Source organism: Ostrinia furnacalis, unplaced genomic scaffold, assembly GCF_004193835.3.
Source record: "Ostrinia furnacalis isolate ACB-3 unplaced genomic scaffold, ASM419383v2 OfSCF2357, whole genome shotgun sequence".
Classification (NCBI taxonomy): domain Eukaryota; kingdom Metazoa; phylum Arthropoda; class Insecta; order Lepidoptera; family Crambidae; genus Ostrinia; species Ostrinia furnacalis.
The window spans coordinates 776858-800441 of NW_021132596.1; the positions used below are offsets into that span (position 1 = coordinate 776858).

At 35.3% G+C, this 23584-nt stretch overlaps 4 protein-coding genes across 9 annotated transcripts; 2 read left to right on the forward strand and 2 right to left on the reverse strand.

Annotated features, from left to right (window-relative positions):
* The first annotated feature begins 1103 nt into the window (after positions 1-1103).
* On the forward strand, positions 1104-4366 carry tzn (hydroxyacylglutathione hydrolase tenzing norgay). 6 transcript variants are annotated; one of them, XM_028307878.1, is made up of 7 exons: positions 1104-1342; positions 1793-2021; positions 2229-2455; positions 2600-2832; positions 2912-3037; positions 3118-3147; positions 3375-3477. In XM_028307878.1, exons 1-6 carry the CDS (start codon positions 1273-1275, stop codon positions 3133-3135), a joined length of 903 nt encoding a protein of 300 aa, XP_028163679.1. In that variant the 5' UTR covers positions 1104-1272; the 3' UTR covers positions 3136-3147; positions 3375-3477. The 6 variants fall into 6 exon arrangements, with proteins under 6 accessions (XP_028163679.1, XP_028163681.1, XP_028163680.1 ...); XM_028307880.1 differs by having other exon boundaries at positions 3118-3144; positions 3376-3477; XM_028307879.1 differs by having other exon boundaries at positions 2912-3031; positions 3112-3146; positions 3378-3477.
* A 280-nt stretch (positions 4367-4646) lies between these two features.
* Positions 4647-6099, reverse strand: LOC114355179 (non-histone protein 10). The gene is made up of 4 exons (XM_028307883.1): positions 5856-6099; positions 5540-5783; positions 5250-5429; positions 4647-4998 (listed from the first exon to the last, which is right to left on the reverse strand). Exons 1-4 carry the CDS (start codon positions 6005-6007, stop codon positions 4918-4920), a joined length of 657 nt encoding a protein of 218 aa, XP_028163684.1. The 5' UTR covers positions 6008-6099; the 3' UTR covers positions 4647-4917.
* Positions 6100-6415: 316 nt separating this feature from the next.
* On the forward strand, positions 6416-12142 carry Hs3st-B (Heparan sulfate 3-O sulfotransferase-B). The gene is made up of 6 exons (XM_028307874.1): positions 6416-6880; positions 7043-7251; positions 7629-7709; positions 7916-8089; positions 8247-8472; positions 8619-12142. The coding sequence occupies exons 1-6, from the start codon at positions 6770-6772 to the stop codon at positions 8853-8855; spliced, it is 1038 nt and encodes a 345-aa protein (XP_028163675.1). The 5' UTR covers positions 6416-6769; the 3' UTR covers positions 8856-12142.
* Tsen54 (tRNA splicing endonuclease subunit 54) lies at positions 11422-18600 on the reverse strand. Its single transcript, XM_028307873.1, has 6 exons — positions 18433-18600; positions 18183-18347; positions 16789-16936; positions 15200-16193; positions 13404-15114; positions 11422-13312 (listed from the first exon to the last, which is right to left on the reverse strand). Exons 1-6 carry the CDS (start codon positions 18453-18455, stop codon positions 13147-13149), a joined length of 3207 nt encoding a protein of 1068 aa, XP_028163674.1. The 5' UTR covers positions 18456-18600; the 3' UTR covers positions 11422-13146.
* Between the last annotated feature and the right edge of the window lie 4984 nt (positions 18601-23584).

The following is a 23584-nucleotide window of genomic DNA, read 5'->3' on the forward strand; positions in this document are numbered from 1 at the left end:
CATACGATTCAATGGCACGCAGAGACGCGAATGGGGTCTCCGCGGTGGTATATTTGGGGGGGGTCTAGATGATGATTACGTCATCGTTAGTTATTTACGTTTTTTCGGGGATTCCCGCAAATAATACATATGCGTAGGCACTCGCTTTGAGAACTGATTAGGGGAACTACCGCAACATTAGGGAAATTACCGTGCGCTATTCACTTGTCTAATAATTTACTCTCGTGCCGACACTGCCCATTGAAATTTGAGAGTCGTAGTCCGCATATTAACCTCCCGCGCGCGTGTTTTGTTTGGATACTAAACGTATTGTAAGCATTGAAACTCTATGTGTATCAGTTAAACCTAATATTTTCATGAATTTTCCTATTTTAAAAATTACAATATAAAAAACATTTATAACTAAAAATGTTTACGTAAGCATAGGGGGAGGGGGTAAGTGCATTGCTTACTTTTGATGACAAGGGGGGCGGGGGGGTAAAAAATGGTAAGAAATCTGCTTACGTAATACTTGAACCCATTGCATCGAATCCTATGAAAATGAAAATGTCTAAAAACCACATTTTCATAGGATTCGATGCAATGCGGAGACGCGGTTGGGGTGAGTGTAACTTAATGATTGTTTGTATTGAACATAATTAGACATAGCAATACTTATTTTTCACAATTTTTATTTTTAAAAATTACTGGTCGATAGGTTACTTTATTTTGATGAATAAATGTTATTAAAAGTTTTTTTCTAAAACTGATAGTTTAGCCGGAAAAAAATATTTTCCATCCCATTAGTACGCCGGCTGCGCTCGATTCGGATATAATGACGTCACGCGGCCTTGCGTACGTTGACTTTTAGCGGCAAAAACGGCTTATGTTTATTACTTAATATCTTCGTAAGTAATGGTCCGATTTGGATAATTCAAAAAGATATATCTTTCTTATGTCTTAAAGATTAACGTAGATACTAGTTTTATTGAATTTTCTACAACAGTACTGATCCTCATTGGTACTGTGGTCTGTGATGATCTTATTCAGATTAACAATGCAATGACCTTAATTAGTTGTTTTTTTTAAAACAATTTACCGGTTTTTACTTTTTTCGGTTCATCAGTAGCTGTCACTGTCAGCTGGCGTTCGCCGAATTTTTTTGTTGACAAGTGAATTGAAGTGGTTGGTGTTTCAGATTTATTTAGTTAAAATTGGAAATATTTACTTGTGACTAAATTGAAGAATAATCTTACAGAGTTTATTTATTTATTTGTACCATTATACTGTTCAATGCTTGCCAGGATTGTGAACTCTTTGCCACTCGGCCTATCTCAACAGATAACGAAGCTCTATTTTCAAGGTAAGAATAGAATTTTATCGTAGGTAATAGGTTTGTAAACAAAATAATATTGCAGCTCTAATAATACTTTGATGTACTGAATGTATCTGTTTTATGTTACTGTTGTTTTTATCCAACGAAAACGATAGAACCGTGTTTATAAACAGTTTGAACAAAATAGTTTGCGTTTTGTGTATCATGTTTTACACAATAAATAAAGTATATACTTTCCAGAGTAGCATTATTTTGTTTAGGGTAACATGTTGTAAAAACAAACAGATTATGTGTATAACAAAATTGGTAAACCATTATTTAAATGGTGTGTACCATCTTTTCAGTGCTTTTTTGGCTTACCATACCATCAATGATAACAAATGCCAAGTTATCTAGCATTAACACTCGCTCCTCTACACAATCCAACCACTTCAAACATCTCAATTTATTTGAATTTTTCTTATTTAAAATTTTCAGCTTTGGTCCGCAACCAACGTGAAGCTCACAGCGCTATTGAGCATCTCCAGTACAAAAACATGGATGTGAAAATTCTGCCTGCCTTGCAAGACAACTACATGTACCTCATTGTGGATAAGGCCACAAAAGAGGCTGCAATCGTTGATCCTGTGGACCCTGGTGCTGTATTGAAGGCTGTGGAGGAACAGGGTGTGAATTTGACAACTGTGTTGACTACTCATCATCATTGGTAAATGTTATGTTGTTACCAACTTCTAAATTAGCTTCCTCTTATAATCATAGATGTAGGTATATCAGTCAACTACTTCTTCTGTTGCTATTTTGTTCTGAAATGTTAAATGAATCAACTACTTACATTTTCTTTACACTCATTTAAATGAGTTCTATAAAAAAAAAAATTCACTGTGTCACATAAAAAATATCTTCCAAATTACAGGGACCATGCAGGAGGCAATTCTGACTTAGTGAAACAGCATCCTGGTCTTCAAGTGTACGGTGGAGACGACCGCATAGGTGCCTTAACCAAGAAGGTTCAACACAACACTCGGTTCAATGTTGGGAACCTAAATGTGCAGTGCCTGTTCACACCGTGCCATACGTCAGGCCATATCTGCTACTTTGTATCTGCTCCAGAAGAAGGAAATGATCCAGCAGTTTTTACAGGTGATTAAACTATGATTAAAATAATCTTGAATCATATTGAATACCCATTTAGATGTGTCTAATTTTAGGTTTAAACGGTACTAAATATGTATATCAAATTATTCCAGAACTTTAAACTATAGTCAGAAAATTCCTGTCTTTCAGGTGATACACTGTTCCTGGCTGGATGTGGCAGGTTCTTTGAGGGTACAGCTGATCAGATGCACCAGGCTCTGATAAACATACTCAGTGGACTCCCAGACCAGACCAAAGTGTTTTGTGGCCATGAGTACACTTTACAAAACCTGAAGTTTGCATCTCATGTAGAACCTACCAATGAGGAGATAAAGAAAAAGATGGAGTGGTCTAAGGACATGAGAGAGAAAGGCAAACCTACAGTAAGAATATAAGAAATACTGCAGTGTGTATGTTTTTGCCTTTTTAATTAAGAATGTAAAGCTATGTTTTTTCTTGTAGGTCCCATCAACTATTGCAGAGGAAAAGTTATACAACCCATTCATGAGGGTAAATCAATCTTCAGTCATGAAGTTTGCCAAATCAAATGATGAGATTGAAACCATGAAAATTATTCGCCTCCACAAGGACAACTTCAAAGCTTGAAAAATATATTAAGTATATCAACAATGGAATCGTAGGCATTTGATTTGGGGCACAACCACAAGGACAACTTCAAAGCTTGAAAAATATATTAAGTACTAGCAGCCGCCCGCGACTTCGTACGCGTGGACCCCGTTTTACCCTTAGGGGTGAAGTTTCGAGGTTTTTAGGGTTTACCCGGAAATTATTCAAACTTTTCTCGCTGTAAAAACCATCCTTGGACTTTAACAAACATTTTAAAAAAAGAATTGGTAAAATTGGTCCAGGCGTTGTTGAGTTATGCGCTTACCAACACATTTTGCGATTCATTTTTATATTATAGATATCAACAATGGAATCGTAGGCATTTGATTTGGGGCACAATATATTTTTATTTTATTGTTGTGGATTTTTGTTATGAAATAAAAGTTAAAATTTTACAAGTACATTTCTGTTTATTGTTGTTAAACAACTCAATTCAGTTCCTTACATAAGCTGGAGTTTGTATTATTGATACCTTTCAAGATTAAAATTTGTAGCAAGTTTACAATGAGTTTCAAAATACAAAGTTATAGATTTATTGCTTTTCAAGCTTTTGCAATTCCAATTTACTAAAATCTGTATGAATGATGTACAAAAACTTGCCTTTATAATAAACTCAGAACCAGACAAATTAGAGATGCACCGAATGTAGATTAAACCGAATACGAATGTTCGGCCGAATATTCGGTTCAAAATGTACCGAACCGAATATTCGGCCGAATCATTCGGTTCAAATTTGATTAAAACTTAAATTACCAACTAATGTTGACTCTTAAAGTTTCTATAAATTTGTTTTTTAATTTCATTTGTGAACGGATGATATAATTTGTTTATTGTTGATTTTAAAGAATTTTATTTGACTTACATTGAATTAAAACTACAAATAGTTATAACAATTCCTAGTTCACCATTCACTAGCATACCTACATTCCTAGATAGATATTTATTTAAAAAAACTTATTTGATTTTATAAACATATTTGAATACTTGTGTTGGTTCCTTAAGATAGTAGTTATTACATTACAACTATTCTAAAAAAAGTTTTCTGAAAATAGTTGTTTGTTACTCAAAGCAGTTTTGGCAGTGTCCTTAAATTTTTCAATTTCATAAAAAATAAATTTATCTTTTTATTTCACAATAAATAATTGGTACAAGTAGTTTCTGGTTCATTTTCAAAAACTATAAAATACTTTCGCTATAAACCACACTTATTTAGTAATTAGTTAACCAAACTGTTTAATTAAATATTATTTTTTTAATTGTTAACAATACTTTTAATATTCGGTAATTATTCGGCAATTCAACCGAACATTCGGCCGAATACGAACATGAAAAAAATATGCCGAATGTACCGAATACGAATATTCAACCGAACATTCGGTGCATCTCTAAGACAAATACTGAATGGATTTTGATAAAATAATAACCACCTTTGAATTTGGAATGGAGAAAACATAGGTAACGGTAGCAAAGTTAGCTCAAACAAGTCTAGGCTGAGAGTACAGCCTTATTATAAAACGGTTATTCCCTACAATTACAAATTGCACAACTGAAAAGTTGCTGATTTTTTTTAGTTTTATTTCAATGCAATCAATGACGTTTTACAATAATTTATTAACCTAAATACCTATCTAGACTGAGATTTAAGTGAAAAAAATTAAATACAACCTTCATTGTCATTTTAGAAACCTTTACCACTAACTCAAATGCAACTTTCTTAGTGAACATTTCTGCAGAATCAACTACAGTTCTCTTGTTGCTATTACAACAACATTATTCATTATTATTAGCCTATCTTAAAGCTGACTATCACATTAAAATTAGGTGGTATCAGGGGGCTTTTGTCATTGTTCCTTTTTGATGTTATATGCAGATAATTCTTCAACATATTTTTCCTTTGATCTTTCAAATCTAGCAACATATACCTGGAAACATAAATTTTTGATTATTTACATTACATTACAATGAACTACACATCATCGCTTGCCTCTCTAACTGACGTAACTGACATTTTGCAAAATTTTCAGGCGATTAGACAGATCGATTCGTCTTGCAAAACTGATTATGATGGTGTAAACTCAAGTTTCGAAAAAAATGTCAGATACGTCAGTTAGAGAGGCAAGCGACGACATTAGTCATGAAAAATAGCTTACAGATACATCAAGAAAAATCTCACCCTTTTCTCATCTGTACTAAGTGATCTCCACCTGGAAGCCAGCTGTCTGGTCACTTCAGGTTTAGATAGCTCAGTTCCCATCTCAGAATTTGCTTCTGCTACTAACAGTGGTCGCTGTTCTTGGCAAAATATGAAAAATGCATTGCAAGGCTTTTTTGGTGCATTTGGATCTCTTTCAGGCTGAAAAACATAAATAAATCTTTGTGTAAGTAATTAAAACCCTGCTTTTTCTGATAACTATTTTCCTTTTTTGTTATTTAATTTTGCTTAAAAGCGAAATATATCCTTACCTTGTCAGCTTTACTTTTTCTCTTAGGTCCAGTTTTTTTGCCACCTGCTGTGGTTTGCTTCTCCGCTTGCTTTGAACTAGTTTGGGGTTTGTTCGTGGCGCGATTTGGCTTGACAATCACCTCGGGTCTCGATTCCACTTCCATCGACGCTGTTCTAAACCCATCTCTATGCCTATCCAACCTCTCTATCAACAATTTGATATCCTTACGATAGCGCTTAGTTACTGTCTTCGCTTGGTGTATCCTGCAACATCATCGAATGCCAATACATTCACAAGAACCTCTAACACCGAATAATATCGCTAAAAACACGAACCTATTCACTATTCGTTCATTATCCTGTTGCAAGACTTCACATCGTTCCAATAACAACTGATATTTTCGCCTATAAGTTTCTTCTTCGGGAGGTAAGCTAACCATATCCTCCGATTCGTCAGAAATATTCGAACTAAGCTGCTGGACTGTCATTTTAATTTATTTCACAGCTTCAAAGTTCAACGCGATCAAATTTCTTTTTATTTAGCTGTCGGCCTGACATTTTGTCCTATTTTCTAAATGTTGGTATTACACCAACGTTCGGATACGTCGAAACTGTGCATCGAAACGACAAAAGTAAATAAAAAGAGATCATAAAATTCTATACATACTGTAGTTTTCTGGAATATCCACGTCTTACTTGAATGGAATTTCGCATATTTGCGAAAACCCCTTGAGAAAAACTCAAAAGAAAACACAATTTCTTTACAGATTTTTTCAATTGTATAATCTGTGGGTTTATTCTACTAAATTAAAAAAAATGCACTTCCGGAAAATGCGACAGTCAAGACGCGGGAAATTCAAAATTTTAATAGCTAACATCCGGCGTCACAAGCCGCGAGCTGAAATTACCGGAATGAACATCGGTGTCCAAAATCGCATTGCGGCCGCGATTGCGCAGTTGTTGCGCAAGTCACATAAATATTCTATTTATTAACTTCGCAGTTCACAGCCTCATGCCACTCAAAACAAATTTTATCTCAGTATTTTATATCTAAATGTATTCAGACTGTAGTTTATAATAATTCGACTGTAAAGATTTGTCCTCGGATGGTTATCTACTTCGCAAGACTGCTACAAGTTGAGTGGATTATTAATAAATATTAAGCGGTTAGAGGTTAAGATTAAATCTGTGATGATAGCAAGTTTGTGGAAGTGACGAAAACTATTTACCAATGAGTCCCAGAAACAGAAATGAGATGGATTCTGGCGGTATCGAAGCGAACTATGTTTATTTATTTCATATTGTTATTTCTATTATATTTATTTTATGCTCTGAATTCTTGTTTAGTTGACGAAAAACAGGTGAGTCGATTTAAATAAATACATTTTCATTAATTAACTTTGATAACAAATTAAGTTTAAATGCGCAGTAGGTATATGTAAGCAACAGTAATATATTTTTGACGCTGGTGTCTTTTTTGTTTTTTATCCACAACAAAGATTTTTTGAATAATCTACTTTCAGTTGACGATCAAATATCTGTTTTTAAAACGTCACATATCGAGCTACAAAAGCGCTACAGTGCGCTTCGCTTCACTGCTGGGACTGGACTGGTCGGAGAACAAGTACAGACGGCTGAAGAACCAAAACTTGGTGCCGGTGAAGAGGCTGCCCGATGCGCTTATTATAGGAGTAAAGAAGTGCGGCACTAGAGCGTTGCTGGAGTTCTTAAGGTATTTTATTATTATATTTAAATTATGTTATTAAAAAAAGGAGTTCTACACGAGCTGATATTACAAACACAGCCTACTTAGAAGACTGATTAAAAACTAGCATGGCGCAGACCACCGATTTTTAGTTGGCCGATAGCTTAGTTGAGTCGGGCTGTTAATCAGTATGGAGATGTATGAAAGTGCGCACATTACACCGATTTGCTATCGGCCGATTCTTCATTCAAATTAAAATCGGGCCCAACGATCGCCAACTAAAAGTCGATGGTTTGCGTCTAGGCTTATAGCAACTCTACTGTGGACTCAAAACTTAAAAAGTCCCCAAGGTACTTTACTTAGCCTTAGTTTTTGAGGGTAGGTAAGCTTAATTTGTGTTCCAGGTTACATCCAGATGTCCGGGCTGCAGGATCTGAAGTCCATTTCTTTGATAAGTTTTACCACAAGGGATTCGAATGGTACAGGTAAGAAACTTATTTTTCGTATGCAATAGTGTCACATCTCAAGAAATTGATTTTTCGAGAAAATAATATTTTATATGCGCAAGTGATTAAATATCCTGCTTTAGAATAAATTTATAAAGAACTGAGCCATGAAATGTCCTTTTTTATAATTATTGTCTTTATTTATTTACTTACTACACCGCTAATATAAAGTTTCAACCTTTTAGGGACAGAATGCCCCCTACCCTCGAGGGCCAGATCACGATGGAAAAGACGCCTTCGTACTGGGTGACACGTTCGGCCCCCAAAAGGGTGTACGCTATGAACCCTTCAGTCAAACTGTTGGCTGTTGTTAGAGACCCTGTTACAAGAGCCATTAGCGATTATACGCAATCTGCCAGGTAAATGTGTCTCTGTAATCTGCAAATTAATATTTATTTTCAGAATTTGAAGTAACAAAAGAAATAGTAGCAGCGACTTCAAAACATTTTTTTTTAATTTTTTGATGGCCTAATGATTCGACTTATTTGCATTTTGGAATAATTTAATATTTTTTAGCAAAAGACCATCCCTTCCACGCTTCGAGGATCTAGCTCTGGTCAACAGCACAGTTGGCTGGGGTGGACCCTGGTCAGTAGTGGACGCGTCGTGGCCACCAGTGAGGCTTGGCGTTTACGCGAGGCCACTTCGACGCTGGTTGAGGAGATTCCCGCGATCAAAACTATTGCTGATCAGTGGAGAAAGACTGGTTGCTGATCCAGCTGCTGAAATGGCTAGAGTGCAGGTATAAAACTGGTGTTTAGGTTTCAATGTCAATATTTGTTACGTGTACAATTTTTTGTTTTCAAAAACCTATACTAAAAATAAAATGTTGCAAAGATGAACTACATAGCCTGGTTTTTTCAAATAATTTTAGAAACATTTTTACAGGAATTCCTGGGTCTCAAGCATGTGATAACAGAAAAGCATTTCTACTTCAACTCAACTAAAGGCTTCCCTTGCCTCTTGAAGTCAGAGAGTCGGCCCACTCCTCACTGCTTAGGAAAAACTAAAGGAAGAAGCCACCCTCATATAGATCCTGTGGCTATTGAAAGGCTAAGGGACTTCTATAGGCCTTTCAATGAAAGATTCTACCAACTTTCAGGTATAAACTTTGGATGGCCTTGATAAACTGTTGTGATTAATGTAGTATACGGCCAACGATTTATAAAGTTAAAGTGCCATCATAAAATTGTAATATAAGTATGTACTTGAGGCTATATTGGTGCATGGAAACTAAACAACGAAAAATTATGTATACGTTTTGTTTGCAATGAAATGAAAAATAATAGCATTTAAGAATAGTTAATTTAAGTACTAAATTATTGGTTAAAACATTAGTTCCTTTTAGTCTAAATATATTCTGCACATGAATGTAGCTGCTTCCAGTTCCTAGCTTTGATTAAGTATTCCTTATACATGTTCCATTGATTTTCGATGTTTTTTAGCTTCATAATTTATACGATTATGAAGCATGTTATTCAAATATCAGTTTAAAACTATCACTGTCCGTAACTATATCAATTAACGCGTCGACTAACTTGTTTAGCTTTAAATCGCAGTAAGTAATCTTCCTTCTAAAATATTTAATTAATTAAGTTAATATAATGACATAAGACCCCGCGTATCGGGATAAGGCAAGGCAGAAAAAGAAGAATATAGATAATAAGCCATATTGTATCGTCAATAATTTGGCCGAGATGTCATATTTATTTGCATTCATCAACGGCATCGTCCAAAACTTAGATACATTTGGTTTTAAAGAGTTGGAAATAACTTGACAATTTACCACAAAACGAATTTTAAACGATGGTTGTGTTAAGAGGTAAACGAAATGGATTAAGTAAACGTCATATTAATAGTTATTGCAATAATTGTCATATTTCTTTGCATTCATTGCAACAACGGCATCGTCCAAAAGTCATTTTGGTTTTAAAGATGTCTAATAGTACGTAATAATAAAATATATATAATAAATCTAACAATTATAGTGGTAGGTAAATGTAGTGGACGTAGTGGTGTAGTTTTTACAGTCACCACTATTATTATGGAAATGCCTGAAAAAGCTCAATTTGTAAGTTATGACATTGTTGCACACAAGGAAATGTAGAGTTTAATACATATAACGGATCGTCACCTCTTGTATAAATAACATTGTGATAAACGTGTTTGTCTGTTTAAGGTATTTAATAGCATTTCTGTTCTGTTTCTGTGATAACCTTAAGATAAACCAAGCATAGTTTACCTACTTTATTTGTACCTACAGGTACTCGACACTCGAATTATGTCAATACTTTTTATTGCGTTGCTTGCGTAAGTTCGTCATATTATAGATAAAATATAAATAAAAGTATTAAATAACAGAAAAAAAACAAGATATTGAAGTAATCTGCTGTTTGCTTGATTAACTATAATTAAAAAAATATCAACTATTAACAGAATTTTGATCAGATTCTCAATTTATTCTATCACAGGTTTTTGAAAATTGTTTGTGTATAATGTACAACTGGTACAACACACAACCTCGGTAGTTCGGTAGTTAGATAAATATGGTAATGTCACTATAGAAGAGACATTAAAATTAAAAACAATTAAGTACCTACTTTTTAAGAGAAAATAATAGCTCAATTAAAACACCTATTATAATACGATATTTTTAGATAGACATAATAATCGTTTAAATAATAAACATCGATATTTATTAGTAACATACCTACCTAAACTTTGATTCCCATTGGGGGTTCAAAGTTTAGGTAGGTACCGCTACCTCATAACTTTAATATTTTGAGGCTACATGCGAAACGAAACCAGATCGAAACTTAAGTATGAGTCCTGCCTGAGATTAGTTAAATTTTTAAAGATACAATAATCATGAAGTCTTGACTTGAACCTACTTTATTATGAAAATTGCACTTTATGATAACTCGCACAAAGCAAATATCGGCTTGTGATAAATATTGTCCTTAATATTTAATGAATGATACGGCGGCGGTCTAGATATCGATGTTTATTATTTCTTATCGATATAAGGCTCGCATTAAGAAACGACCTTCAAGTACGAATCTACAATTAAAAATAGATTCAAGTTTGTGATTGGTCGAAATATTTAAATCAACCAATAATATGCTTGGATCTACGTACGTCGATAGAATTTTGAGCTTTAAAAACTCTACAATTAAGCTCAAATTCGATTAAAACCCAAGCATAGATTCGACTTGCGAGAGGTTTCAACGAGCCTTAAGGCGCGCGCGCACGGGTCTTTTGTGACAGTATGGCTCTACATATACAGGTTGTTAGGTAAATGGGTATATTAGTAAATTTTGTAAAATCCGGTTTGTATGAAAATTAAAAAAATTAAAATGAAGATTTTTTTTTACTTCACCATACCATTTATATGCCCATGTTAACATGGGCTAGTGTCGGCTCATATGCCCATTTACCTAACACCCTGTAGAATAAGTACTACGTTGTTTCTTTTTCTCTTTATAAAAGTGTAAAAGAGAAAGATATGCTGTCACAAAAAGTCACCCGTGCGCGCAAAGCCTAGTAGTTATAATAATTTGCACTGAGCCATCCCAACACACGTGCCATGTAGACGCTATCAATTATTAAGCTTGCCAAGTTGTTAGATATTTAAAATAATAAAGTTGCCAATGATATAAAACCTTGTTTTATTTATCTTCACATAACATCAAGTATAAACAGTTTCACTTAGAATAAATAAATACCCGACACTGGGCAAAGTATGACATAAGTTATTCTAATATTTTTCCAAATTGGAAACCTGTTTTCGGTAACCCTAACGTGATGACAATTAATCAGTGTTGAATTTAATACTATAGATACACAATAAAGTTAAAATTCCAGGTACTGACCGCTTGGAACTGAGGGCTTAGTGTGATTTTACATCAAAAGTCGTCAGTAGTAGTGAGCGCGTTTAAAAAATCCATGAAGATTTTCTTTCTTGAAAGTATCCGCTAGTGACGACGTTTTTATGTAAACTCACACTAAGCCCTCTGTACTACATTACATGACTATTTGGATTGATTATTAAATTGGACACACAAGTGGTTCTTCTTAGCATATTTAGAGAATAATGTAGGCATGACATTTTAACAAGTAAAAATGTCAGCTGCCCACATTTTCCTTCAATAACTTTTACAACCTTACTATTTATTTGTAATAATAAATATTGTGTGTTTATACAAGATTAAACAACCAGTGGAGTAATAAAAATTATAGTATTTCAATTTTCAAAGACGGTTTTGAAGAGGAACAAAAATGCAAAAATCACACATACTTACACATAAATATACATGCACATTTAATTATAGATTAGGGAGCGACCCCCGACAACATATTTTTATAAGTGTGGTCACTGCCTAATTGTAAATGTCTCTTACAAAATACCAAGAGCCCAATTAAGAAAATTGACAACAGCAATAATATTGATCTTGCACCTAAATTTTTTTTTCTTGGCTTTCCCGGTTTAACTATATTATAGGTCGCTAGCAGCAACACTGTGTGATAAAAAGAGATGCGTGATGCTGTCGCCGTCACTTTGTGCCGTTACGTCAAACAGAACCGTTTTTTGCAACTATTTGACAGTTCGTTAGCATTTAATGGTACGCTGAAAATATGAACTCGAAGATTTTTTTATGAGAAATAGGGCTTAGTTCACTAGTGACTGCGTAAAAAAGTGACATTAAATGTACAGGACCCCTAGCGAATGACAGATTGTACAGCGCCCCTAGCGGATGACGTTTAATGTAAACTCAGACAGACTAAGAGCGCTTTCACATTTAGGCGATTTAGCAACGCGACAGTACTTATTCTTATCTATGAACGCGACAAACGCGCGACAGACGCGCTGCCGAAAATTTCATACTATGTGACAGCGTATGCTCACATTATAAAAACGCCTCTGCCGCGCTGCAATCGCGCTACTAACGCCCTAATGTGTTCATTGATTGAACAAAACAGTGAAATAATATAATCCTGACACTGACCCACAAATACGCAAGACGTCAGCGCGACAAGCTTAAAATACCTGTTAAATTATACAGACAATCGACAAAAAAGATAAAATACAAATCTTTGTGCAACCATCAACCTCAAGTGCCTTGTCTCTGGTTGCGCGACCAATAGCATTGTTGTCACGTTTGTTAAATAAAGCTCTTAACTTTGTCTAAATTTTGAATATGTAAATACATGCATAGCACACATAACTGACTAGGTCCAGCGGTCGTGGAGCGGTACATAGTTATACGCTATGCATGTAGTAAGTGCTTATTCATTTTCATAGAAACCCAAAAGGCTTTCAGCCTGTTTGGAAACTCGTTTGTTGCGTTCAATACGTAAAATTGGATATCATACCTACTTAATTAATAAGTCTTATCACATTGTAATAATAAATAGTTTACCGCAGCTCGTTACACGATACGTAGACTGGCAAATCGCTAGGGTTCATCTGTAGGTAGGAAATTGATCCAATACCAACTACAGCGAATAGGATGGTCACATCGTCTTCATACTTGGCGTGGAGAGATGCAATGTCCACACCGAGAGGGCATGCAGCGGTTTCTCTGAAAATAAAAGAGCAAAAGTGAAATTGAAATCCGCATATTCATTATTTAATACAATTATAGTAAATAAAGAAATTAAGTTTATACTTACTCAATACACACAATCCTAAAATGCGGTTTTGGTCTGCTCGCCTTCCGGAAGTTTTTGACATCTCGGTTGTAAACATCAAAATCGATTGAAAGATAATTGTTTTTATCGATATCACTATTATTTTTTATGATACTCAATTTCTTCAACACGGCAAGCATGTCAGTACAATCATCCAGTTTCACCAAAGCCTTCAAATCTATGTTATTATTATCCATCATTGCTCTGGTATCGAGAAGTGCATTTGTATCTTCAATATTTTGTAAAAATGCAATTTTAAGATCTACCCAGTTGTCGAATGACTGGTTTTTATAGAATTCTGTTATGAATTCGTCATTCTTTGTTTGAATAATTCGCGCAATCATAATATCGCGTTGAGTTACTTCAGGCCTGCCAAAATCATCGTCATTTGGCACCCATGTTTTTTTGAATGCCTTTTCTAAGGAAACTTGATTTGAGCTGCCTGTCTGTGCAAGAGAATCGCCTCTAGTATTTCGAGCTAGCCTCCTCAGGATGTTGAAAGGATTTCTCAGTTTCTTTCCCGTATTCTTCGGTTTCACTTCAACAACCGAATCAGAATCTGAGTCAGAATCCAGGTTAATGAACCGCTTATCTATCACTTGAAAATTTTCGTTCATATAAATTTCAGCTTTGAATGATTTGTTGAATGTTTTGATGAGACCGGACAGTGCTCGCCGATGTCTGCCAGATGTTTTATTTTGGACTTCTAATGATCTAAGAGCGTTTGCCATTTGTCGAATTTTGTTCAGATTTTCATGAAACAAATCGCATTTCTCGTCCTTTTTGGGTTTTTTGGCAGTAGATGCTTCATCATCATCCAAATCAATCACTTCCACTATGTTCTCATCGTTTACAACTTCATACTCTGCACTTAATCGTAACTTGGTGAGATATCTATCATTGTAAGTAGTAATGATTTTCTGGAGTGCCTGGATATTCTCAGGTTTCACATTTCCATTGTCGCACAGGTGTTTGAGTTTTGCTGCCAAATTTTTTATGGCCTCAAAATGTAATGATTTCGGTGACGCCTTTCGTCTCTTTCGCTGGTTTTTTTGAGTATTTCTAGGTGGGTTGTTAGAGTACCCAGGGAACGTTGGCATGTTTTGCATCCTTGGGAAAAATTGAGATCTTGGATTGAAGGGCATGTAGGGTCTTTGGTAAAATAGATTGAATTGGTAATAGTGAGTGCTGGGTCTGTAGTACGCATAATGTCTATAAGGTCCGGTGGGTCCGAATTTTTGGAAAAATGTTTGCATCGGACGAGGATTTGACGTGGTGGTCAAGCCAGAACTAGTTACTCTTTTAATATGAGCTCCGTTCACTTCATCTGATAAACTGTATGTTGCTTCGGACACTGTGTTGCTATTTTTCTTTCGAATATTCTCTACATTGATAACATAATACAATTTGTTCAAGTAAATGTTGTGAGGGATGTAATCATCATTTGGCACTTTTATAGTAGCAACTTGGTTTTCCAATAAATCAGGGCAATTCTCGAATTGTTGGTGAATACTTGTTTTAGATGTTTTGTCTTGACGATTCATAAGTTTATGCAACTTCCATTGACAGTACCTTTTTAAAGGGTCTATATTTTCACTGTCATTTGTTGAGCATGCATCAGAAACATTAATATTATTCATTGTTGCTCCACGGATTTGGTTCTGCAAACTTCTATCACTGTTAGCATTTGAGTCTGAAAATAATAATTGGTAATTTAATAATTATGTAGCAGTTTTGTGAATCTTATGGATATACCTATTTGTTATTAAAAAGCTTACCTGAAGTTTTATCTACATCCATTGATAAATCTTTATTTGTCTCCTCATTGGTATTATCATTGGTTTTCACTTCATAGGTGTTGTTATCACTATCTTTCTCTTCAGAAATAATAACACATTCTTCTTCCATCTCCTTATCACTAATTATAACTTTGTCTGCATTTTCTTTAGGTTTATCTGGTTCATCTGTTTCTATCACAATGGGCGTTTCAATCTCCATCTCACTATCTTTTGTTTCAACATTAGATTCTACTTCCAAGTTATTATCACCAGTTTTTTCTTCTTGAGCATTTTCTTCAGGTTTATTTTCATCTGCTTCTGTCACGATTGGGATTTCAACTTCCATCACATTATCATTATTTTCAATTGTATTGTTCCCATTAGATTCTTCTTCTAAGGTATCACAAGTTTTGTTGCCTTCTGCATTTTCTTTAGGTTTATTTTCCTCTGTTTCTATCACAATTGGCGTTTCAACCTCCATTAAACTATCTTTTGTTTCAATTGTATTGTTTACATTAGATTCTTCTTTTTCCAAGGTCTCATCATTAGTTTTTTCTTCTTCTGCACTTTCTATAGGTTTATTATCATCTGTATGTGTCATAATAGGTGTTTCAACTTCCATCACACTATCTTTTGCTCCAATTGTGTTCAATTCACATGCATTTTTAGGTTCATTACTGACAATGTTTAGGTTTTCAACCATTTTTTCATTGGTATCATTGTTTTCTGACTTATTGTCAGTAGTTTTTTCATCTGAAGTTGTAACTGTCTCTGATACATTGGTTTTAGTAACATTTTCAGACTTTAAATTGTCACTTTTATGCTCATTAACTGGTGGTTCTACTTTGGGGACGTGTTTAAAAACTTTGTACCCCAATCGACTTAAAGAAGCATACACTTTGTATTGGACGATGGTAATGTCATCAGAAAGTAACAAGGAGTAGGCTTGCTGAAGTGATACTGTTACTCCATTATATTTCAATACCAGGCAATTCTGAAATAATTTATTTACTTATTTGACTTTATTCGGAAAACAAACAGTTATTTGACTTAATAACTAATCTGATATAAAGCTTTACACTAATTATATGTTTTCACGCACAATAACTGAGAAAATCTGTATTACAGCTAAAATATCTTAAGTTTATTTAATTTGTAAAGTATTTTTTTTTTTTTTTTAAATATTATTACCAATTTGTATTGCCCAAATTACTAATAGTCCCATTAGCCCCTCGTGGTAAGCTAAATAAGCTTGTGTTACGAGTGGGCTCACCACAATAGTCGAGCGGCGGTGGGATTCGAACCCGCGTTCCTCGTATCTCCAGTCGGCCACACCGACCCCTTCACCGTTCGGCTATCGTGGTTTTATTATAAGTGTGTTTTAAAAGCCTATTTGCAGAAAATAATTTACTTTTAACACTTTATTAAATGAATTTTGAAATTAGGTAGCATTTTGGAACCGCAGCAGCAGGAGACAATAGACGTCTAAACATTCGCATTGCAAATCTTGTGACATACATTAATAATAATGATAATTTCACTATAGCACTTTTCTGTTTAGTGACGAGATATAAAAAGTAAGTACAAACCACTTCAATCAAAAACAAGGCTTCTTCAGGTCTCAGGTACAGCTTCTTATCTCGGTGGTGTCCAAAGAACTGCCAATGGCTACCAGACTGCTTGGTGACCTCCGCAAGTTGAAGCTCATCTTGCCACTCTGCGTGGCTCAGTATACCGCTGAAATACAAAAACATAAAATTGTAGACACACTACATGTTTACAAGTATTATTTCATATTTATTACATGTACCAACTATTATTATATTTTCAAATCTTTTATGAAACAGAAATCAAATCATATTATAATAAGTATTTAAAAAGATTTCTAAATTATGAATTTAAGGTTTTGTGTTTAAAAGGATAGTGCCAGGGTCTGGACCAAGTGCTGCCCAGAATCAACCCATAGTCCTTTTTGTTCCTCGGATCAATACTAATGTGTAAACCGAAGCGCACTGCAATCTATCCCTGGAGTTAAGAGAAAAAAAGAGTTTTGTTTTGAAATATTTACATACAAAATATCATCGATGTATACGTACTACGCATAAGATTTCGCGATTTTGGCATTAAATAACACTCGCTATGTTGAAGTTAACCATACTGCATCCGTACACCTTACTTTAGTGCGACTTAGACATTCTTTATAAGCGATCTAGCGCTGTTGCAATAGTTTGGTTACTTGACAGAAATCGTTATTTCCAAAATGAATCAAGAAGTTTTAGTTCTCTATCCTTGCGAAAAATCAATTTATTGGTGTATTACAATGGATTATTGAAGTTATTGTAAGCTAAAACTTCTTGCTCTATTTTGGAAATAATTAATTTCGGTCAACTAACCAAACTACTGCAACAGCGCTTGATCGCTTATAAATAATGTCGAAGTCGTACTAAAGTAAGGTGTACGGATGCAGTATGGTTAAGTTCAACATAACGAGTGTTAATTAATGCTAAAATCGCGAAATATTATGCGTAGTAGGTATACATCGATGATATTTTGTATGTAAATAATTCCAAACAAAACTCTTTTTTTCTCTTAACTCCAGGGATAGATTTCAGTGCGCTCCGGTTTACAAATTAGTATTGGCCTGAGGAACAAAATGCACTATAGTTTCTTTCTGGGCAGCACTTGGTCCAACTTCCATACATGGATTGGCACTGTCCTTTCATAATTTTAGTTTGTTTTTATTCCAAATGAAATAGCACAGCCAACAATCAAAAAATATATTTGAATTTTATTTTACTAGTCTTACAGTCTTCATCGCAATTATATTCATTATCATTTTACTCTACCATAAAACATAATCTATAACTCCATCTTTTTGTAAATAAATAAACTATTTTTTTCCATCAAAACATACAATTATCAGCTCCAAAAGGTTCAATATGTGTGACACCTACGTAATAATCGATACTCAATAGGTAACTACCTCTTTTCAATCCTTTCAGCCTCGACCAAGTGCTTTCTCGCCTCCAAAGCAGATTGTATCTGTTTTCCCTCCAGCCAAGATCCATCCGGCTTCACATCTTTCAGACCTACCTCAGGTAAAGTCACATCGATCTTGATAGCACCTTTATCCACTATTTCTTCTCCCCTGGCAAATGAACAACCATATTGAATCGGTACAACAAAAATAATCTGAAAAATGTTTACACCAGAAACATAGCACGCAAACTTACGATAACAACTTGGATTTATCCATTTTTCTACAGTATTCTTACATTGGTAGTAAATTAAGGGGTATCTAAAACAATTTTAAAACTGAAATAGTCCCAATCAACCATTTAGTCTCAATTAATTTTAATAAAACAAATTGCTGAACCACGTTCGGAATCGGCGAATTTCGACGAAAACTGTCAAAGTGACAAATTAAACGTCAAATGAAATTTTATGCGTTCCGATACACGCCTAATATGTGTAAACGGAGTTTTTGGCAAGGTAAGGTTATAGGCATCGTCTAGTTACTGAAATAAATAGTAGAATTCCTAAAAAGTGAATAGCAGAACTAGTCAAGTTCACGAAATAATATGTGCTAATTCTGCTCGCTGCAGGTGTTGGACTCAAACTATTTTTTAATAATAATAACCTTCTCATATGTAGTATCATTAACTCCTCGTACTGAGCTATTATTATACCTAGTTGTGTTACAAGATTTCACCACAATAGTTCAACGGCGCGGCGGCGGGGTTCTGGTAATGGGGGTAAGAATTAAATTAAATAATATTGTACAGTCTAAAAGCCCTACAGTCGTCTGGGGAAGTCTTGGGGTAGTTATCCCTTCATNCTCTAGTAGGTACCCATAGTACAAGCTTTGCTTATTAGCTTTGCACCTACATGCGGCATGCCAATTACATAGTATATTGTCTTCACCAAACGCGTATAATCATAATTAGTGCTCCAGTTACTATGGTTGTCGCTATGGTGTACTCATGTCGTGTCTAATGGTCTTGAACTAGCAGTATTTTCATTGGCAAAGTCTCAGGTGCAGTTAATAAGTTAGAGAATTCAACAACTGATATTAAGTAGGTAAGAGTAGGCGCACATCGTTGATTTTTAGTTGGCCGATTGTTGTGCCCGATTTTAATTTGTATGAAGAATCGGCCAAATCGAATCGGCGTAGTGTGCGCACTCCCATACATGCCCATACTGATCAACTGCCCGACTAAACTATCGGCCGACGAAAAATCAACGGTGTGCGCCTACTCTAAGTATTCTTTGTTTAAATTACCTCAATCTCAACTGATGTAATTTAATCAGGTTATAATAAGAAAAGACCATTAATGTTGGAAGAATATTTTAAACAGCACGTCGAATTAAAAAGCACGTCACTATGTTTGTGGTTTACTTATGTCGCACGGTGGATCGAAATGGCATTAAAGTGGACATAGGGATTTTTTCCGGAAAATCGAATTTTAAAAATTGCCAATCGATAGTCCTTTGCTCACTCATCACGACATGTCATATCACATTTTTCTCTAAACCTGATACTTTAGCTTAAAAAAAATAATTTGTGTTTTTTTTGTATGAAACGAGACATAAAGTGCTAATTTTCTCCGAAGACCTGCTAGATCGTGACTTGAAACAANTTTCCGTCTTTGTTATTCTCATTGCGCGTCATCTTGGCGTCTGACAGAAATATGGATATGAAATCACTCAAAACTCAGTCGACGACCGATTTACTAGTGTTTTGCTGAACTAAGCTTTGTAACAAAATCGAATGATTTGCACAAAACTTATTATTTGGTGCTGTAGAAATATTCAAAGTGGTTGTTGCTTAAAAGCATCACTGCCAAATGAAGGGTTATAGGACTTATAGGTACCTATGTGAATATAACAACGTTGAGGAACCCTGCCTACAGTGTGTAGACAAATGATACTATTCCCGGTTTTGACATTATCTCTACGCCTCATTTAACTCCATTAATCTTTGTATTCACGAGGAAATCCGAAGTGAAACTTGGATGATTCCTATTTCCTATGTATGTAGGTATGAACGTTTGATTGAATAAACTCTACAGAAAATACGTAGCAATTATATTGTTTATGTATGAAACATTTTCTAAGCCTTCAAAATATAAAGATCTACAGGGTGGAAACGTTAAGTGATCTCACTCGATTATTTCTAAACTATACAAGATATCGAAAAATTGATTACTGATTCTGAAAGTGCTTCACAAGCTCTTTCAAACGGTAGCAATAATAGGTTACAGAATAAACTGGATCTATCCGAAAATTCAATGTTTTCAGCTTCCATACATGTAGTTAAAACCACGTAATATTAAAAACTATAAACCAATGTTTTAAGTGTTTATTATTGAATAAAAAAAACTTCTATTATTGTTTGGCTGGCATACATTTAGTATGGAGGCTGAAAACATTAGATTTTCGGATAGATCCAGTTAATTCTTTAACCCAGTGTTTTTCAACCTGTGTTTGTTGTTTTAAAGATCGATTTATCCGAAATCAAATTATGCAAATGCATAAATGTTTATACAGGGTGTTAGGTAAATGGGTATATGAGCCGACACTAGCCCATGTTAACATGGGCATATAAATGGTATGGTGAAGTCAGAAAATGTATTATCATCATTTTAATTTTTTTAATCTTCATACAAAATAAATTTTGTAAAATCCGATTTGTATGAAAAATAAAATAATTAAAATGAAGATATCAATTTTTTGTCTTCACCATACCATTTATATGCCTATGTTAACATGGGCTAGTGTCGGCTCATATACCCATTTACCTAACACCCTGTAGATTGAATAATTCGGTCCCTACAACATCTTTGTAAAAGGCATGAAAAAAAAAGCGAACGGTCGGGGGGTCGCAAAATTTTTTTTCATACTAGGGGGGTCGTGTCATGAAAAAGGTTGAAAAACACTGCTTTAACCTATTATTGGTACCATTGGATAGAGCTTGTGAAGTACTTTCAGGATTAGTAATCAGTTTTTCGATGTCTTGTATATTTTAGAAATAATCGAATGAGATCACTTATCGTTTCCACCCGGTATGTATTTAAATACAAAGAAGGAAATGGAAAAACCATGTGAAGTTTTCCATATCGGCTAAAGACTAAAGTTTCCCAGATTTAAAATGGTCTGAAAAACGCTTAGCTGTAATTTCGCCGTAGTATAATTTTCAGTGGTGCAAAGCAAAACGATAAGTACTGAAACAAAACACGGTGCACTACAGAAGTCAAGTTCGCGTGACCGCATCGTAGCTTACGCCATACGCTACGAAGTTGTAGCCACTACGCGGCTACGTTGTAGCGTAGCGTGTCGGTGCATATGGCGACGCGTATCGATCGCGGAGACAGCCGAGTCCGCCCGAGCGCGTTCGACCGCCCCCGAGTCCGCCCGAATCGCGTCCATACATAGCGGAAGTAATGAAATGTACAGAAAGATATGAACCGGAAAAATTGTCGCTCTCCTTTTTCTTCGCGTCGCGTCTTATCCGGGTCCCTAAAAAGGCTTCCTTTGTCGGTTTTTCCTTTCAACGCATTTTTCCCCGGATAACGAATGGATGTTATATGCAAGACGACGTTTTATTGTCTCTCTGTTTAATATTCTTTAAGCTGTTTGCGTTTACGTGTGTTGTATTTTCATATTTTTTCTATTGTAATAAGAGTCGGAATGAGATTGTTTAGCTGAGCATGTAGTAAAGTCATTAAAGTTTGAGTTAATTGGCGTTCATGGAGAAAGGTCAGACAGGGTGTCGCTGGGAGTTCCCAGGTTACGACCGCGGGCAGCACGGGCTGGAGGCGGTTTGACGTATTGTTACGCGAGTAACCCGCCCCCGCCGCCCGTAAAGCTTACTACGATAGTCGTAGATTCACGCAAGGCAACGCCGGCCGGCATTGATCCTCATATTTCCATTTTGCTTTTAAATTTCGAATGTTTTTTCGAAAATAAATCGAGTCGCCCGTTCGCACCCGCCCGCGATCGAAGGAGGGGGGTGGACGCACCCCGGATACGTATGATGTTATTTATGGTATATTTTGACGTGCGCGCTCGCTGCTAACTTCAGGCCGTGCAGGATAATGGGGTGATGGATAGTGTTATCGGTCGCTATTCACCGAGAATCGTGTTTAAATCGTGCTTTTATTATTGTCGTGTGCTGTGGAAAACCCAATAACTTACAGGATTAGCATAAAGCTGTGTTCTTTCAGTGATCGTAATAAGGTTGTACCGACCGGCGTTTTCTTCAATGCGGGCTTTTATATTGAATCGCTCGAGACAATTGGCTTAATGAATCTTGTTATGTTAAGAATAAATTGCGAGCTTTTGGAAAAGTGATGTGATTTTTGTGAATAAGATCGAGATCAGACCACAATTGCTACTCGGAAAAAACATAAGGTTAGTGTATTTAATTTTGTTGTATAGATTTTATTTTAAACTGCTAATAAATTATATTTACCAACTTAATTAGGTATAGTAAATATAAATGACTTAAATAAAACCATCAAAATAAAGATCCAAAAATTTTACTTTTTGAGTTTGGAATAAGATCTACAAAAGTAACAAAACCCCAATATTTAAATGTAATAAAATCAATACCTATGTAAATTAAAAAAATGTGATAATTTAATATAATGAAACGTGGATTAACTACTATTCCCGTGTATTAATGAAACGTCTTCTTCAGTTAAGAAACGCAGGCATATTAATTTAAACAAGGATGTCATCTGTTTACATTTATACGGTAGGTGCACTGATTACGTTCTATTGCAGCTACATAAATAAACCAAGCGACTTGCATGAATATTTTACGTTTAACGCCATCTATTATGCACCTTGTGAAACGCGTATTAGTTTCTGATCCTGCCGCGCAGAGCAGCGCCAAAGTGTCAGTCGCCGACACGCCTGCAGTCACGCGGCGTTGACGCGCGTCGCAACATGTTTGCGTGGGTGTAGATCGCTCCGTGATACCAATTAACACTACTGTGTTTGCTTCCTTATCAAATCTAATAAGTGTATATAAGATCGTTGTTGTGATTTACCGGCAGTACCTGCCACAGATAAAGCTGTGTGCGTGTGAAATAAATGAGAGTGCAACAATTTGTGTATGTGTTTTGTTGTTGCTGCGACCGGGGGCAGGATTTTGGCCGTGCAGTGAAGGTCTAGGGCCGGTATGAGAAAAATAAACGGTGAGGATGCAAATTCAAGAAAGCTTGAGTTTTGTTTTTTGCATTGCATGGAGTTGGGCTTAATGGAATGAAGATATACACTTATAAAAATTCCTACCTCAAAACATTAAATGGACATGTTGCGGTCAAAGATAACGCAATGGACATACGAAACGAACAAGTCAAGCAGATAACTTTTATG

What these genes read in the sequence shown, in the direction of transcription:
- tzn (XM_028307877.1), top strand. Translation starts at nt 1,273, where the DNA reads ATGCTTGCCAGGATTGTGAACTCTTTGCCACTCGGCCTATCTCAACAG. An exon ending in AACGAAGCTCTATTTTCAAG is followed by an intron (nt 1,343 to 1,792) that starts GTAAGAATAGAA and finishes TAAAATTTTCAG; the next exon opens with CTTTGGTCCGCAACCAACGT. An exon ending in TTGACTACTCATCATCATTG is followed by an intron (nt 2,022 to 2,228) that starts GTAAATGTTATG and finishes TCCAAATTACAG; the next exon opens with GGACCATGCAGGAGGCAATT.
- LOC114355179 (XM_028307883.1), bottom strand. Translation starts at nt 6,007, where the DNA reads ATGACAGTCCAGCAGCTTAGTTCGAATATTTCTGACGAATCGGAGGAT. An exon ending in AATGAACGAATAGTGAATAG is followed by an intron (nt 5,784 to 5,855) that starts GTTCGTGTTTTT and finishes ATGATGTTGCAG; the next exon opens with GATACACCAAGCGAAGACAG. An exon ending in GAAAAAGTAAAGCTGACAAG is followed by an intron (nt 5,430 to 5,539) that starts GTAAGGATATAT and finishes TATGTTTTTCAG; the next exon opens with CCTGAAAGAGATCCAAATGC.
- Hs3st-B (XM_028307874.1), top strand. Translation starts at nt 6,770, where the DNA reads ATGAGATGGATTCTGGCGGTATCGAAGCGAACTATGTTTATTTATTTC. An exon ending in GTTTAGTTGACGAAAAACAG is followed by an intron (nt 6,881 to 7,042) that starts GTGAGTCGATTT and finishes ATCTACTTTCAG; the next exon opens with TTGACGATCAAATATCTGTT. An exon ending in AAGGGATTCGAATGGTACAG is followed by an intron (nt 7,710 to 7,915) that starts GTAAGAAACTTA and finishes TCAACCTTTTAG; the next exon opens with GGACAGAATGCCCCCTACCC.
- Tsen54 (XM_028307873.1), bottom strand. Translation starts at nt 18,455, where the DNA reads ATGGATAAATCCAAGTTGTTATC. An exon ending in GGATGTAGATAAAACTTCAG is followed by an intron (nt 15,115 to 15,199) that starts GTAAGCTTTTTA and finishes TATTATTTTCAG; the next exon opens with ACTCAAATGCTAACAGTGAT. An exon ending in TTTAGGATTGTGTGTATTGA is followed by an intron (nt 13,313 to 13,403) that starts GTAAGTATAAAC and finishes TTTTATTTTCAG; the next exon opens with AGAAACCGCTGCATGCCCTC.